General features: G+C 37.1%; 2 protein-coding genes across 2 annotated transcripts in view; one reads left to right on the forward strand and one right to left on the reverse strand.

The window, feature by feature from the left end:
* LOC306878345 (beta-1-syntrophin-like) overlaps positions 1-15143 on the forward strand; it is a 33632-nt gene extending 18489 nt beyond the window's left edge. The window contains exons 4-7 of the mRNA XM_079430628.1: positions 2446-2582; positions 3796-3992; positions 8402-8592; positions 10947-15143. Of these exons, the coding sequence (XP_079286754.1) occupies positions 2446-2582; positions 3796-3992; positions 8402-8592; positions 10947-11039 (618 nt within the window). The 3' untranslated portion in view covers positions 11040-15143. The remainder of the gene's footprint in view (positions 1-2445; positions 2583-3795; positions 3993-8401; positions 8593-10946) is intronic.
* LOC306878344 (mdm2-binding protein-like) overlaps positions 12844-18685 on the reverse strand; it is a 35014-nt gene continuing 29172 nt past the window's right edge. Inside the window, exons 21-22 of the mRNA XM_079430627.1 lie at positions 14770-14835; positions 12844-14614 (exon numbers count right to left, since the gene is read on the reverse strand). Of these exons, the coding sequence (XP_079286753.1) occupies positions 14576-14614; positions 14770-14835 (105 nt within the window). The 3' untranslated portion in view covers positions 12844-14575. The remainder of the gene's footprint in view (positions 14615-14769; positions 14836-18685) is intronic.

An 18685-nucleotide genomic window follows, 5' to 3' on the forward strand; every position in this document is an offset into this window, starting at 1 on the left:
ACTGTTCTCTGACCTCTGCGTCCTCCCGTTGTCCACTTTTTTTGATAGACCTCTTGTATAAATTTTGACGTTTGTCAGATCACACACAAGTATGTTAACAGGGTCTGGTTATACTGTACGCTCTGGTTGGAAACATAGCTAACATTCTGAAAACTGTACAGACAGTTCTTCTGAAGTGCTTTTTTTTTTTTGTTAGAAATTCTCAGAAATCGTGGTGCGCGGCGCTGGAGCGATTGATGGAGGATGACTCCTCTCAGTGTAACCGCAGGTTTTTCCTCCCTATTAAATCTCCTTTTCATCGCCGTCCAATTAGCTGAGGCCTGGCAGGGCTGGCTAATAGAGAACTGCGGTGATGGCAGGATTGTGGGCAGCCCCGTCTCAGCCTGCTCTTTAATGAGAGCTCCCTCATACCGTCTCCTTTTACCAACCTGCCGGCCCCTTGATGAATAATTATATGAGAGGAAAAAACCTTCAGCATGCTGAATGCCCACAGACAGTGAGCAGATTTCTTTGTGCAACGGCCGGAGCTTATAACAAGGGCCAGTTTGTGGTTACGCATCTGCTTCTGATGCACTCAGCCCCGCTGGGGTCTCTTTTTAGCCTTAAGGCAAACTGACCCTCTGAAGAGCAGCCCTGTGATTTGTGAAGATTTGAGTGGTCTGTCAGGCTATCAAAGCCCTGAGAAGACTTCTGTCATAGAGCAGGGCTTCAGTAGTAAATCACACTTGGGCTCAACTTAAGGTCCTATTGGGAAAACTTTGTGAACTATTACTCAATTGTAGAGCGTGTTTACTTTTGAGCTCAATAAAGTCAATGTATAACATTGTTTGTAACCCCAATGAGTTGGAATAAGCTTTCTGTGGAAAAGTGTTTCTGCAACGGGTAATATCACAATTCTGAGTTTATATCTTACGATATAAACTTATTTTTTTTCCCAGTAATTTCAACATATAGACTTGCAAGATTTTTGAACTTGCAATTCTAAGAAATATCTGAATCGTTATATATAAACTCGCTATTGCAAGAAAAAAGTAATGATGTGTGAGATAAAGTCACACTTTTTTTTTTAATTCTGTGGTGAAAAAACAAAAAACAAAGCGGAATTACTACTTGTTTACTCAGATTGCAAGATGTAATCTATGTTGTTTATATTGTTTCCTGCATTTATATTGTAATTCTGAGAAAAAAAGACTTATGAGATATAAACTCAGAATTGCGAGGGAAAAGTCTGAATTGTGAAAGAAAAAGTTGGAATTACCTTTTTAATTTTAATTTTTTTTTCTATGTAGAAACCGGCTTCCATATATTTCAGAGTGAAACTAAATATTCAGTGAGGAAAAAAATGTTGAGTGGGACTTGATTTTATCCATCTGGATTTGATCGGTTTCACAACAGAATGGTGGTTAGAGGGGAGTGGTTGAAAGTAAGAGGGGTTTGTGAAGTCATCCGAGAAGGAAAGCCAGATGCAATGCAAGTTGTTTGTGTTGTGAGTGTTTGCAGCATGTGTGCTGTCAAACAGATGAAGACGTTTTCTTAATTTGCAGGTGTTTTTTTTTTTTTTTTTTTTCATTTGCAGCACTCTCAGCCACCATACATTTTGCTTAAAGTTAAAAATATTTTCCAGTGAGGTTAGAATATTAAACTTACTTTCAAGATGACGTATTGTTTTGCTTCTCTGGTAAATTTGTCTTGTTTTAGGAATGTTTCTAATACAGAACAAAAACAACACTTTGCATTTGTAAATTATATGCTGATGAGTTTATGCATGATAAAAAAGCTCCAGGTATGGAGATTGGTAGGGAAATGAAGGTTGTGTACCCACAATCTTCCACAACTGGGATAAATAAAGTAAACTTTTTACAGGTCTAATATATCTACAAACTTCTGTGTGTGCACATAGGCCTACTTTCCAGCAAATTTTATATGTGAGAAACAGGAACTGGCATCAAGACAGTAAACAGGGTTCATTTTGAATTCATGTCAAGGTTGCTGACTAAGAACTTGGGGTTGCCTTGATATGCTTTAAACGTGATGTAAAAATTTTTTTTAGACCATTTGAACGTTACATATGGTTTCCCGTATATTCCATTAGTATAAAATATGCATATCAGATCACATCACACACATTTACCTCTGGACTTAAGTGCTCATTTTGCTGATACATCAGTAAAAGTTGAAGAGGCTGAATGGTTTTGAAGCTTAACTTTGTTCTGAAAGTATTTGGAGTTGCTGTGGCTAATCACAGGAAGTGGTCTTACAATGAGCACACCTGCTAGAGGTTTACCACTTTGACAATGGTAATTAACAAGTCTCTCAGATGAACAAAAGACTTAATGTCTGCACTTGACGTTTTACACAGACAGGGAAAATTAGGACAAAATGTAATTATATGGCACCTGAAAGGCTATTCACAAGTTACTCATGGTGTGTGTGTGTGTGTTTCAGACGGAAAGCGAAAGACAGAGCTGGAAGCCAGTGCTGGTGATGTTGACGGAGAAGGACCTGCTTCTGTTTGACAGTATGCCACGCATGAGAGAACACTGGCTCAGCCCGACACACACCTACCCTCTGCTCGCCACACGGTACACACACTCACAGCGTTACTGCTCTCATTTTGCTCATTCATACAAACACACCTTTGAAAAAACAATCAAGGTACACACACCTGCATTCCCTTCTGTTTAACACATGCCTCTTTACACACACATGCAAATACACACACTTTTTGCATGCCAGTTGGCAGTGCTGACCAATTGGGAACTAACATACACAACTGCTGCCAGTTGGAAAGAAACGGTACAAAAGCATTACAGCTATTAAAGGCCTGTTGAAGCTGTATGAGGTGGCAGCTATTACTGCAAGGGATAGATTTGAAGTCCAAGTTTAACTGGACCGCAGCCCAGATCTCACTCTAGGGCTGATAGGGCAGTTATCACAGGCTCAGTTGGCATGTGCTAATGTTTTGTTGACCCTGAGATTGTCCAAAATGGCAGTATTTCCATGCTTTTTCTCAAAACTTATTTTGGCTTGACGTCCTCTGTGAAATCTCAAATTTCGGTCAAGCCAACGGTGAAAACTCATTGGACCAATCCAAAGCCAGTATATAGGATGCAACAGTGCCCGGTCCTCAGCGGTCTTGGTTGCTGAAGTATTTTCCCATTCATTTTTCCCATAGGGGTTAACTCTTCATTAAAGAGTTATAAGCCACGGACCAAACCAACCAGCTCAAATCAGTTCCCCTATGGAGAAAAAGAATGGGAATTTACATTCGAAGCCCGACTGCTGCAAACTACCCACTGAAGCGAAGCAGGGTTGAGCCTGGTCAGTACCTGGATGGGAGACCTCCGGTGAAAACTAGGTTGCTGCTGAAAGAGGTGTTAGTGAGGCCAGCAGGGGGTGCTCACCCTGTGGTCTGTGTGGGTCCTAATGCCCCAGTATAGTGACGAGGACACTATACTGTCAAAAAGCACGTCTTTCGGATGAGACATTAAACCGAGGTCCTGACTCTCTGTTGTCACTAAAAATCCCATGGCACTTCTTGTAAAAGAGTAGGGGTGTAACCTGTCAAAATTGCCACCTCTGACCATCATGGCCTCCTAATAATCCCCATCCACTTGATTGGCTCTATGACTCTCTCTCCTCTCCACCTGCATCATTCATTAAACATAGTAATACATGGTAAACTAAGGCACTTCCATATAGAAGCACCATGGTAAATATGCAAAAAAAAAAAAAAAAAAGTTTTTTTTTGTAAATTATTTCCATGGTACACTTATCTTGAGTTTTTAATCGTAGGCTGGTGCATTCTGGTCCAGATAAGGGTTCACCACAGCCTGGTGGCGAGTTGTGCTTTGCTACACGGACGGGAACCAGATTGGGTATCGAAGCCCATCTTTTCAGAGCAGAGACCTGCAAGGACTTGTCACTCTGGACCAGACACATAGTCACTGGCTGCCACGCAGCTGCTGAGATGATCAAAGAAGTCACTACCAGTGAGTATGGATCCCACGTCTTGCTCCTTTCACAGGTCTTATGACCCGTTCACACCAACACTCTTCCAAGTTTCCAAAATGGGCTTTTCACATTGATGCTAAAGAACAGAGGTTCTCAAAGTGGGGTCCCCGGATCCCTGGTGATGCATGACCCATAGCCAGAGAATCCGCAAAATAATTTTAGGTACATATGATTTCCATAATGTGGAATCCAGTCATAAAAATGGAATTTACTGTATAACACAATGTCATCGAATTTGCCAAATCTTGGATGAATAAATCAAAAGCAGTTCATGAAATTAACTACGTGGACTAGTGTCTGTGAATATTAAAGCGCAAAAAGACTGTTCTGCGCGTCTCTGAGTGAATGAATGTTGCTGTTTCATCTACTACACATACTGAAGTGTGTTTTTAGCATCTTCCATCTCACTATATGATGACATGCACACAAACTATCTTTAGAGCTGCTCTGAGTCACTTCACCAGCACTTATATAGTACACACACACACAGAAACTAAAAAGTCTTCACAACAACCTGTCAAAATAAAAGTCCAATTTAACTTGAAAATTTGACAGAAATAAATGACTATTGTACAGTGGAATGTACTTCTCAAAGTAATAATAATAATAAAATTATTAAAACTGAGTTTTTGTTTAAGAATAATCTAATAAAGTAAACCTCTCTGTTGTGCAGCACTATTTGGCAAAACAAAATTAGTTGTAGTTAATTTTCATTAGATTACATTTTAAAAGTTAATATTTTATGCCTTCATTTGATTACAAATGTTATTGATAATACCTTTTGTATTACATCATAAATCCAGAAAAATAAAAAAACTGAAAAAACAAGAATTTATAAAAATAAATACACGCATAAAGCATTTCACAGCTCTATTATTGTATACAATTTAAAAATTTTACAAATTGTATTATTTCAATTAAGCCTAATTAGATGCTTGTTGTGATTTCATTTAACGATTAAAAGCCTTAAACAACGTTTTAAAATGAAATTGCACCTTTATGGACTCCTCAAGTCTGAAATATTGTACCAGAATGATTTGTCATTTTTATTTATTAGGATATATATATATATATATATATATATATATATATATATATATATATATATATATATATATATATATATAATATAATATAATATAATATATATATATATATATATATATATATATATATATATATATATATATATATATATATATATATATATATATATATATATATAATATAATATAATATAATATATATATATATATATATATTTTTTTTTTTTATATAAATAAACCTAATAAATAAATGACAGATAATTCTGGTACAATATTTCATTTTTTTTTTTTTTTCCTCTCTGTGGCAACAGTTTCTTTCCTGTCTTAGCAGCAGTCTGGAAATTTGCAACGACTGTTGATCCATATCGGCCCTGGATCTCATTTATTTTCTTGCGCATTGTTGTGTTTACATTAGTTTTACGGCTGTAGTTTCTTAAATGTTAAACACATACTTATGTCAAATGCAGATTTGTGGGTACTCGTAAGCTTCCATGCAAAGATAAATGCGTCTCGGTCGTCTGAGGTCGCGGTCCGTGGCTCCAGCTGTACAGTGAATTCAAAAACGTTCTGTGCTGCACTACAATATTTCTGAGTTTTGGATGTGCGTTATTTATACTGAAGTCGTTTAAGTAAAGAGTGCATTTTTAGAATGGAATGCCATGGCAGAGTTCCTGTGTGGTCTCAATGCAGCAGGCGAGGGGCACCGAGCAAAGCATTCTGGGAATTGAAGCTCTCAGGCAGTCCCTGGGCCTGGCCTAACAGGAAATGTATCTGCCGTTTACTAAACTGCAAGTGAGCCCCTGGAGATCACCGCGCTTTATTTGGATATTTTGCATTTTTTTCCTTTCTGTCAGATATTTTCACTGTTCTGAGATCATGCTTTGAGATCATTTCTACTTAACCTACAAAGCTGGAATGGCAAGTAGGCCAAGATTAAACTGAGCAATGATTAATGTTGATTTTACTGTCATGAGTTAAGCGTGTTAACAGTGCTGTGAGAGAACTTCTGAAAGAAACAATAAAAATAGACTGACCTTGTTACTACACGACTCTCTAATTAATACATTTGGGAGAAGATGATAATTACTTTGTAGGAAAGAGCAACAGATGCAGATCCTCTCAAAACAAACCAGACTGGATTTGACACATTTGTTCCCTTAAAAGATCCTGTTTGTATCAGGATCTTGGAACTGCTCCGTATTTGGGGTTTTATGGGAAAGGCCCATTTGGCAGCTGATGCTTTATTACCTGTGTTTAGTCTAATCTTATAATCTGTTCAGAGACTTTGTGCCTCCAAAGATTCATTCTCTTAGTTCTCATTTTGTGGGTTTTTGTGTGTCATATATATTTTTTTATTGCTGACCACAAGATTCTAAAATCCTGTTTCAGTCTGGAATGATGATAATATTCAACACAAAATTATTAGAAACAAACCTAAGGCCAAATGAGAATGTAATACAGTTTAATAGGGGCCAAGCAATGAAGGTGCTTAGACACCTATGGTATCCATTAGTTTTCTTCTTCTTCTGCTCTGGGAGTCTATGGCAGCCCATAGAACCACTTGCGGGAAAGTTATGAAATTTGGCACATAGAGGACAGTCTCGATATTAACCATAGCAAATTGTAGTCTCTATCTCAAACTCTGTAACGCCACCAATAGTCCGATGTGCACTCATATTTCTGTTAATAATTTTGAACCATAAGTTTTAGAAGCAAAATTCTTTTTCATCTGATTCCTTGTTTTTTTTTTGCAGTTTTTGAATAGACTGCACTCTGTGTAGATGAGTATAAAAAACGGTTAGATGATGTCAAATGCTGTCTGATCATGTGTTTATCAACATGTTTATCACATCAGGAACTTCCCTTAATTGCTTAATTTTTTGCTGTTAAACTATGTTTTGAATAAATATAAAAATATAATGTATTAATAAATCAAAATTCTAAGTAAGCCATTTGTTGGTGGATTTCCCTAAAATTTGTAACATTGCCTCTGTGGTGCTTTCCACATTTCATCTTTCATTTGAGCGGCCCAATACAGCAACAATTTTCTGGCTCCATTTATAGTATAGTATCTGTAGTGGATGTATTATATTTGCTTTTCTTGTTCTGTTTAGATGTACTTGCATGTTTACTAAAAGATTATATAAAGTACATGTGTTATTAATAATTTGATAAAGATAAGTCTGCAGAGACATATGAGGAACATTAAATTGCTGAGTTACTGAATTATTACAAAGCTATTGTAGTCCAAAAATTCCTATGCTAAGCTGTTGATGGTGAAAGAGAGGCTGTTTGTGACTGACTAAAAGCCCATCTGGTGGGAAAGAGTCCCTCAGTCCTGAAGATCAAGCTTTTTTGATGGAGATAAGGTTACAGTATTGTTAAGAGCAACATGGGAACAGTAGTCCGAAATTCCCTTTTTAGAAGCCCCTCACCCAAAGTGTGTAATTAATAGGTGTTTAAGTATTTAATGTCAGTGCAATTCCAATTTAATGGATAAATTGCAGAAGAAGATGTTTTTTCATTGCTGTGATGATCTAATCAGCCTAATGGACTGGGCTGTAGCCAGAGCCGAGGGGTTTCTCAAAGACACACAATGTGAAAAGAACACACTAGCCTCGCGATTACCCGGTCAAAGAGAGATTCAGGGAGCTTTATTGGGGCAAATGGAGGGAACAGCAGAAGTGGATCACTGGCACACTCACAATAGACACGGTAACGGTAGGTTTCCACACATCCTGTGGTGCTTGATGAGCTGTAATTGAATGTATTAGAGCGGTGATACTGATACATGGAGTCCTGTGATGTATTTGATGAAACCAGGGAGGTATTGAGCAGAGATTACTGGTGATGAATAATGTACTAATTATCAGGCGAATGAAAAGGACATTTATCTCACAAATGGAATCCTTTTTCACTTTATTCACACCTTAATGGAATTTGCTTGGATTGATCAACCAGAAAGACAGTTCCATTAGTACTTGAAATCTTACTGTATTTATTTATTTTTATTTGGATTGTTACAGTACTTGTAAAATATTTTATGAAATTCTTAAGTCTTTAATATCAGAAATGTAAAAGCATCTACATGAATTCAGTAAATTGGAAGAATTTCATCCACTCGGAAAAGTATAGCTGCATTTCAATAGGACAATTTTAGACCGTTTCACCGATCGAATAATCATACAATAATAATAATAATAATGAAAATTTACTTAAATATTAGCTTCACATGTCTGCTTTTTAACCCTCTGATATGACAACCCAAAGTAATTTTTTTGTTAATCGTGACGGCTGGATTTAATTCCGAATGTTCTTTGTTTTTGTGTTTGTTTCTTCAGGTTGTATGCATCAGGGTCAGGACTGTCGGTTGGTCATTCACTATGAGCGAGGTTTCTCTGTCATAGCAGATGGAGAGGACCGCTCTGTGGCACAGCCTCTCTTCAGTTACCCGTTTGAAAAGCTGAAGATGTCTGCTGACGATGGAGTACGGATCCTCTATTTGGATTTCGGCGGGAATGAGGGTGAAATTGTGAGTAAAATTTGAGGTTCATTCAGCACCAACAAAATTAGTCATTCATGATGAGAGTGCTGTCATGGAGCAATTTAGCTCTTTTTAAGTTGGATATAAAATAATAATAATGATAATTACCTAATAATGTTTTACATAGTCAACTGATTCAAACCTGAAAATGAATCTGGGTCATTTGCATCCAAGTCTGTGTCTTAGAGATTTTTCATGTTTATTTAAAATATACTGTATATTTAGGTAGATATGGCTTTTTATAATTGTGTGTATACATACTAGGGGTACAACGGTTTTCGGTAAAAGACTGAACCATACCGTTCACCACCCTTTATTCAGTACATATTTGTACCACGATTAATCTCAGTTCTAACAAAGGATGATATGTTTTGTCGAAAAAACAAAGGTTTAAATAAACATTTGGAGTGACAACTTTCGGTATTGCACAACACAGGCTGTCTCGTGTTTTGCGTCCGTGCGTTCTTCAACCACACAGCCAAACTGCTAGATGGTGTCGACTACATGAACAAATCACAGCAGAAGAAGTTTGTTTATCTCTGTAATGTGGCAGCAGTGTAAACGAATAGACTACAATTTATAAGCATTTAATTGTATTCTCTCTTAAATTTAGTTGTTGTGTAATGTTACATTAACATATACAGTCCCCTCCATTAGTATTGGAACAGTGAAGACAAAATTGCTCTGTTGGCTGTGGAATCAAGACATTTGCAAATATGATTAAAAGATGAATATGAGACAAAACGGCAGAATATCACATTTTATTATTATTAGCTGTTTCGACATGTTTTACAAAATAAAAATAACAGCACTTTTAGAGTTCATCCCACTCATTGATGTGAGCGTAAGTATTGGGACAGTTGAACATAAGGCAGATATAAAAGATTAAAAACTATTATTTAGTTGCAGATCCCTTGCGCACAATCACAGCAGTGAGTCTGTGACCCATAGACATCACCAGACTCTTGGTCTCATCCTTTAAAATGCTTGTATCAGCCTTTAATGCAGCCAATTCCAGTTGTTGCTTGTTTGGGGAGTTTCTGCCTTTACTCTCCTCTCCAGCTGGTGAAATTCATGTTCAATCAGATTTAAATCTGGAGATTGACTTGGGCAATCTAAGACTTTCCATTTCTTTGCCCTTATAAATTCCTTGACTGAACTGGCAGGGTGTTTTGGGTCATTGTCCTGATACAATATGAAGCACTTCCCAATCAATCTGGTGGCATTTTCTTGAATATTGGTAGGCAATATGGTTTTATACCCTTCCAAATTAATTCTGCTACTGTCATCATACATTAAGTCATCAGTAAAGTTGAGAGGGCCTGTTCCAGAGGCAGCCATGCATGCCCATGCCATGACATCACCTCCACCATACTTTACAGATGAGGCTATATGCTTGGGATCATTGCAGTTCCCTTTTTTCTCCACATTTTTGCTTTCCCATCACTTAGATAAAGGTTCATCTTTGTCTCATCGGTCCATAAACACAGTTCCAAAACTCTTCTGGCTAAAAACATCTGTGTTGAATCACCCAATAATAAAATGTGACATTCTGTAGTTTTGTCTCTCATTTATCTTTTAATCATATTTGTAAATGTCTCCACAGCCAACAGAGCAATTTTGTCTTTACTGTTCCAATACTTTTGGAGGGAACTGTATATTAAGTTTTTGGATCTCTAGATTAATTTATGATTTGAGCTTCATCTTGTGTGATCAGCCTCACTGCTGTCATTGGACACAATCAGACTCTTATTACATTAATTTCCAATGGATTTGATATTATATAAATATAATGAGCTGAAATCAGTGTGCTTATTTCTTTCACAAAAAGTTTTAAAATTTGTTTAAAATAAATGACAGTAACATGTTAATATGTTCAGAAGACTGAAAGTGTTCCACTGGACCATTCCACCGCTGACCAGCTTGCACTTATTTTGTGCTTTTACTTCAATATTGTGAAATTTATTATAGATAATAAATAGAAGTTTTTACTGTAAAATAATCTTACCAACTCAAACTGTTAAAACAACAGTTGTATATAAATATGAATATAAATGAATAAATATGTGAATTACTGGTTAAAAATAGCTGTTTGATTAAAATTATTCTTTGAATGTTTTATTCAGTTGCACTGCAAACAAATACAGAGATATTTATTAAATATTGTCAGTACAATCTATTTTAAGCTGTATCACCCTTTCTTAGGTGAAATTCTTCAGAACAGGAAATGATGCATGTCTGTACTGATAGGCGGCTCATCTCTGATCATGTTTATCAACATGTTTATCACATCAGGAACTTCCCTTAATTGCTTAATACTTTGTTTTTTTTTCTATTCACAGCAACTGGACTTGCACTCCTGTCCCAAGCCCATTGTTTTTATCCTCCACTCCTTCCTGTCTGCTAAGATTGCAAGATTAGGATTGGTAGCCTGAGATTGAACTGTTCTAGACTGAAACGGTGGCGTGATTTACTCCGACATGGGAGAAGGGAAAACCGGAACGCAGTGGAGCTCACAAGACTGAACGAGGGCGATGACGCAGAACTGGAGCTGTAGCAAATCGGACCTCTGAATGATTTTAATTACATTTCATTAATGATAAACTATGTATTTTTCAGAGAGAGAGATTAATTATAGTGAAACACAATTTCACATTGATTTTCTACGGAAAAAAAAAAATCGAACTATATAATGAACACTAACTTGCGATTGGAACTAAAAAAAAAATACTCAAAGTATTATTTTAGAATCCAATACAGCAGAGTATTCAGCACTTGCAATGCCATTAACTTCTATATAACAGGAGGGAAGGTGGCCATCTGTATGACAGCTGTCGGAGTAATTACATCTGTCTGGCAGCTAATGTGGATTAAAGAAAGGATAGTTTAAACCTTGTTAATGCACATAAAAGTTAAACGGCCTGTTTAATTTCTGGTGCTTTCACTCGGGAGATGTGCGACACTGATAGTTGAGCAGAATCAACAAGAATGTTCTAGAGTGCCGGTCATCAAAGAGGCCTGTCAACAAACTGTCTGCTTTCACAAGGCCTTTGTGACAAAAGAGGAAAATCGAGACCGGGTCAGCCCTCCCCTTCAGAACTGTATCTGTTTCCACAGACAAATGGAGTTTCGGTGACTTTTACAAACGTCTCGCTCATAAAATCTGGAGTCCTGCTGTACTAACTTCTGACGTGCAAAAGAAATCTTTAGTAACGCCGTCACATTCGTGTAGTTGTTTTTAATATTTTAACGTTGTCCATTCTTGCGTGATGTGCTTGCATGCACGCTAGCACAACAAGTAACAATCATGTTTAGCTTCACTGTGCAAACACACAAAGGCCATTGAAAAACTTTGGATGTCAGATTATAAATTGGAGCACTCGAGAGTTTAAGTTAACCAGCAATTAGTGTCCATTGTCAGGCACTGAGCGTTCCCAGAGCACTGCTCCATTGTACGGGTTATGGATTTGGGGACAGCAGGGCCCCTGTGGTGCAGCCTTTGTCTCATCTGTGAAACCGTCCCTGACACATTCCAGCGCACATGACACATCCAGGAGTCACGGGGCTGACAATCAGTTTTCAAAATTAAAGTGATAGTTCACTCTAAGATTAAAAATTTTCTCCCCCTCAACATTGTTGTTCCAAAATCAATCCAGTGTTTTCCACACATTGACGGGCCGCCACAAATAGATTTTCCAAAAGGCTTTGACTTTGTTGAATAAACATGAGCACTGCACGTTTCAAAATCAAAACCTGGTGCAGGTGTTTTGATGCTGTATTTCTGAAGGAAACCGACTGTCTTCAGAAAACTTTGGATGTCGTTTTAATTTCATCTTGCATGTAATGCCTGACAAAGCAGCGTTTGTGAGCGGAGAGCTGCTTTGTGTACAGCCGTAACCGGGGAAACCTCTATTTCTCCCGCTCTAAGCGCCACTTGCTGCCAGAGAATGAATTTGCTTATATGTGCCGCTACAAATAGAGTTGTGGAAAACACTGAAATCAGAATACCAGATATTTTAAAGAATGATTCTATCCAAACTGTGGAAATGAATGGTGTCCAACACTTTCAAGCTCCACAAAGAACATTAAGGCAGTGTGAAATTATGCGGCATTCACTTGTTGTAAAGACAGTAATTACTAGATCATGTCCTCGGATGCAAAAATTAAGCAATTCTTTGGCAAAAATTTTAATGGCAAAATAAATGTGTAATTTGAGTAATCAAAACTACAATATAAGTAACAGTTGTTATTAATCTTTTAATTAGTGGGCTTTTAGTTATTAAACACTATGCTATAGCTACATTACAGGCAATAGTCAATTGTAGGAATTATTCAAATAAAAATAGTATGAAATATTTGCTTCACAACATTTTGCTGCCATTTTGAGTGTTTCCATATGACGTTGCAGCAGTCAGGTGCTATAAGTCGGAGGTCTCAAAATTCAGTTTTTGAGTTCTACAAAGGCATGAACACTTTTTACAAGACAGAATTGAGTCACTTTGAGTCTTCTAAAGTGACTATTACTTTGTATAATCAACTGATTACAATTTCCGTTTCATTCCCTCCTAAAAAATTTAAACACTGGTTATTCTTATGAAAAGTAAATCAAATATGGCAACACATTTTTAAACCCCACTGAGTTTCACAACAACAACAACATACTTGTCTAGTATTCAGCAGAACAAAGAAAAGGTAATACAGGTTTGGAACAACATGAGGGTGATTTAATTGAGACTTATTTTTGAGTGAACACTTTTTTTTTTTTTTACACAAAGAAATCATATAAAGGACATGTAGAGCAGCAGGTGCAACACACATCATGGTTTAACCGATTCTTCCGTATTTCACTTAGTTCTACTGTTTAGGAATAATGTTATTCACACTTCCTCATTTTCAGCTTTAGTTTCAGTAAATGGTCACTGGGGAGGAAGTTTCAAGTTCTGAAAATGACAGTGTATTTTCATAGTACAACGAACTCTTCTGAAAAGTTCAAGGAAAATTTGATTCTTCATGCTGTGAACCCTTTTATATCAAGACGTCAGCATGGAGAACAAAGTGAGAAGAGTCTGAAAACAAGTCCAAAGTTTAATAGAGTTTACCCACGCAGATCAAAATACTGATCCAGCTTGGGAAAAATGGAGTATCACAATGTATCAATAAACTAAAACCTTCACCATATGAACTAGAGCAGCTCTGATGATAAATAGCGAGTTCAGATTGCATATTGCCTTCGAGGGCTCTCAGGGTTGCCAATGTAATGTGCAGCCCCCTCCCTCCTTTCCCATCACCCCTCTGGGCACCCAGGAGTGAGAACAATGGCCCTGTGTGGGACTGGAATGTGTCCGGCGACTTTGCCAAACGAGACACCCTCAACCTTCTCTGGGCAGGGAGTATCAGGGAGCAGTTACTCTTTATGACCTCAGCCCAATGTGACCTTGGGTAATTTTAGAGCAAACTACTTGCAGCGGTAGTTTAGTGCAGATAGCTTGTGTGTGACCAACGGAAAAGAAAAGATGAGGTAATCACAGAGGGAATGATGAGGGTTTGGAAAACGGTTGAGACGCATGTGTTCCTTGTTTCATGCTCGAGTGGTGATTTGAGTGAACTGATTACTGAAATACGATCTGGGGCGAAACGCCCTCTGACTGATTTTCATGATGCAAAACAGCATTTCTCAGAAAACATGGGGCCATATTTGCCTGTTATTTGTCCGTCAGACAAGTGTTAAAGCCTTACAAAACCAAATGAAATAATTTTTAATACATTAAAATGATTATCACAAACAAAAAACAGTTTAGAAATAAATATGTACATATCAGGAACTGTGATAATTAATGCTGTGAAAAGTTCTACAGCATTAGAAGCTCTTTTCTTAAAGCTCTATCCATTCACTTTGTAGCATCATGATGTTAGTTCTAATCACGGTGTCCTACTGCAGGCTTACCCTCAATGTTTCCACCTAAAAATCAAGTCATCTTTTAGATGATTTCTCCACAACCCAATCAATCACCTGTGGATGAGAACAGCGTGTGTATAAAAATATTTCATATTGTATCAATTTTGAGGGCATCTTACAAAAACAACTCAAAACAACATTGTTCTGAGAGGACCAGAGTTGATGAAAATGACAAATTACTACTCTGTAAACTGAAGTGTGTGCTTTACCTGTTTGGCGTTGTTACTGGCTGCTTTCTTCATTTCCTCATGAAGGCCACGTGAGGTTTTCAGATCCTGTTGTAAAACAAACACAGTTTGCTGCGGCATAACGGCTTGAAGAAGAGCATTGTTCAAGACTTTGCTAATGCTTTATTACATTTATGCATACTTATACTACCATTCAAAGGTTTGGGGTCAGTACGATTTCTTTTTAAAGAAATAAATACTTTTATTCAGCAAGGATTTATTAAATTGATTTCAAGTGACAGTAGAGACATTCAGATTATTAAATGAAGTTAGTAAAATCAAGGTTTCTATAAAATATTATGCAGAACAACTTCAATGTTTTAAACACTGACAATAATAAATATTTCTTAGGCACCAAATCAGCATATTAGAATGATTTCTGAAGGATCATGTGACACTGAAGATTGAAAATAGCTGCTGAAAATTCAGCTTTGCCATAAGAATAAATTACATTTTAAAATATATTCAAATAGAAAATGGCTTTTCATAATTAATAGTTACATTCTTTAAAGGGAAAAATTCACTTTTCAAGTTGTTTGAACATAAATGTGTGTTGGAAGTGCGAGTACACATCCATCCTATAATGATAAAAATCCACCCAGTGTTTTTTTTGTAAATCGCCATTTTAAAATCCCCTTTTGCAGATAAAGCTTTTCTGAGATTCCTGTCAGAATGACGTAGTTCTGCGCAGGCCGCTCCCACGAGAGTTGATTGACAAGACCGTCTTACCTTAGACCCGCCCTGAGTGAGCTGAGAGCTGTCCGCCATTGTGTCGACTCCGGTGCAGGGGAAGACAAGATGTCTCCAATTAAGCGATTTAAGTGTTTATTGTTGGATGTAATTTACTCCCGACATCTGAGCCACTGAAGACGCAGAGGATTAACGTTACTTTTGGTTTGAAGTGAATGCGCCGATCCCGGATCAACGTAAATGCGTCTATGTTCGCCTGAATCATTCGTGATCCAGCTTCATCAACAGAAGAAGTGAGTATAAAGGTTTTTATGAATCTTTGCAAATCACCTTTCCTAACAACGTGCCAGTTAGCCAGTTTCGCGGGCTAAAGTAAACAGTCCTGCTCGTCACCCCACGGAAGAGAGGGGCAGGGCGAGCAGAGCTCATTAGCATTTAAAGCAACATGGACTAAAAAATGGCTTGATGAAAACAGCTGATTTTGACAGGGTAAATAATGTGCTTTTTACACTACTATTGAGAAATTTTAACCAAAGTATGTTATAGACTTTTAATTAAGACCCTAAAGAATCATATCAACTTGTGGAAAATGGGCATCCGATGACCCCTTACTAAAAAAAAAATTACGAACCTGAAACTTTTATATGGTAATGTATGCAAATGCTCTACTACATTTGTACATAAATGTATTTTGAGTTTGACTAGCATACCATTATGACAATTAAATTTATGTATATTTTCATCTGAATAAAAACATTAATAACTTAACTTTTATTAACTTGGTAAGTTTCAGTTAATATATCCATGACAAGTATTTAAAGTAATAGCTCACCCAAAAATGTCATTAAATCACTCACCCTCATGTCTTTCCAAACCCTTAAGATCTTCGTTCATCTTCAGAAAACAAATTAAGATATTTTTGATGAAATCTGAGAGCTTTTTGACCCTGCATATACAACAATGCAACTACCACATTGAGGGCCCAGAAAGGTAGTAAGGACATCATTAAAATAGCCCAAGTGACATCAGTGCTTCAACCAAAATGTTATGAAGCTAAGAGAATAGTTTTTGTGTGCAAATGAAACAAAAATAATGACTTTATTCAACAGTTTCTTTTCAACGATTTTCTTCCAACGACTATTTTAACTCCTTGCTACCTTTCTGGGCCTTGAATATTTCAGTTGTGTTGCTGTCTATGCAGGGTCAGAAAGCTCTTGGATTTTCATCTTCATTTGTGTTCAAAAGATGAACGAAAGTCTTACGGGTTTGGAATGACATGAGGGTGAGTAATGACAAATTTCATTTTTGGGTGAATTATCCCTTTAAAGGTTACATAGTGTCCTCCCAGTCCACTTATAACATTTATTTATACAAAACGTCACATAACGCCTTAAACCTGTCCTGATGAACAACATTAGGAACTATGCTGGTAAGTGAAGGCTAGCCTAACATAACAGAGGCCATTTATATACGGAGGTCTTAAACAGGGCTCCACACAAAAAAAATGGAATAAGGAGCCATTGGCTCCTATAAGGAAAAACATACATGCCAAATCATTTTTTTAGGTCCCACGGAATAAACGTGTTTTATTTTTTTTTACATTTTAACATTTAAATCATACTGTCATGTGTTTGTCTCATCTTTTCTTGACTTTATAATCCTTTTAAACCATCTTGTAGATGATGACCTGGGAACTAAGGTTAAAGTGGGAACTAAATATCTTTTCCAACTTGAAATATAGTCACATAGAATTGTTCGTTACACAGAATCTGTACCAATAAATGTTATGTCTTTCACACATTCTTTTTTCTTAATTAATAACATGCAATTTTATAGGAGATGAATCATGTAGACAACAGGTTAAGTAAAAATATTAATATGCAATAGTGCATAAATATAGCAAAATGCTCCTCTTTAGTTATTTTTCTAGCTGACTGATGAGCTTATGGACACGTGACCGAATGGTTATTCTGAGGTAAACATATCACGTTGGAATGTTTACAAGCTTTACACGTTTTCCGCAGTTTGAATCACTGAGACATTTCAGTAAGTTATAGCTACTGTAGGCTCTCTTATAAAATAGCCTGTTAATTCATGTTCATTATGTAATATAGTAGCAAAGAGAAAGATATAATGGCTTCACTTGCCGCTAAAGCGATCGTGCCTGCCGCATTAAAGAGTGCCAAAACAGTATCTGAATTTCGTTATGAATTTGGCGTAATTTCAAAGCTTATACTTTTATTAAAAAGTAACAAAGCACAAAGCTTTCTGCGATTACTGGACGGCAAGTGCGCTTCAAATATTATGAAGTTCACGCATTAACAGAACACAACATAAGATCTTGATAAGAATTAAGCAATATTAGTAATGCTTATAAACAAGAATTGTTAACGATATTGCCAATTTCCAAACAGCTGACAGCTTTGCCTGTTGTAGTTTGTACACTAAATAGACACTGCTTTTCTGCACTTTTACTTGTACTGCACGTCTCTGGCGCTGCACAGCAGGCTGTTTGTGTCAGCGCTGCTGTGCGGCAGAGACGAGGACTGTTTGAAAGTCTTTTTTTTTCCACTAAAACTTTGATGCGCATAGTCTCCGTTTAAAACGTGAACATAACAAAAGATATGATGGCAACACCATCAGGAAAAAAGGCATTACATGCAAATATATATAGTTGGCAGTAGGGGTGTGCGATATGACGATTTTTGATCGTGGACGATAAAAATGTCTCCACGATCTGCTTTTGAAGAAATATCGTAGTATCGCGCTACCGCGCACATTGTCAAATACAGTTCTGGCGCCGCCGTCTCTATATACTGTACAACACGACATACAGCAGTAGAGTTACTCTGACAGGACACTGCACTTATTCGCGATCGCAAAAGTACATTATTTGCACACAAGCCTTGCTGGTTAAATGTTTAATTCGCGCGCTGGTCTGACGTGCGCTTGTTCTGAGCGCATACACCTGAAGCACGCGCACTAAAACGCCTGTCTAACAGCGCCTGATTACTCAACTAAGTTATATTTTGCGCTAATACTGTCAAAACACACAAGGTTTACATACAGACTGAGTTGGTTATCTCTAAAATGAAAGTAAATAGTTAAGAGAGAAACGGATGCGTGCCTGTACTGTATATTAGATGCGTGCAGCTCTTAAAGGGACAGGACACTAAACATGCTGTCGACTGTCATTAAAGGGATAGTT

Source organism: Barbus barbus (genome assembly GCF_936440315.1).
Source record: "Barbus barbus genome assembly, chromosome: 12".
Classification (NCBI taxonomy): Eukaryota; Metazoa; Chordata; class Actinopteri; order Cypriniformes; family Cyprinidae; genus Barbus; species Barbus barbus.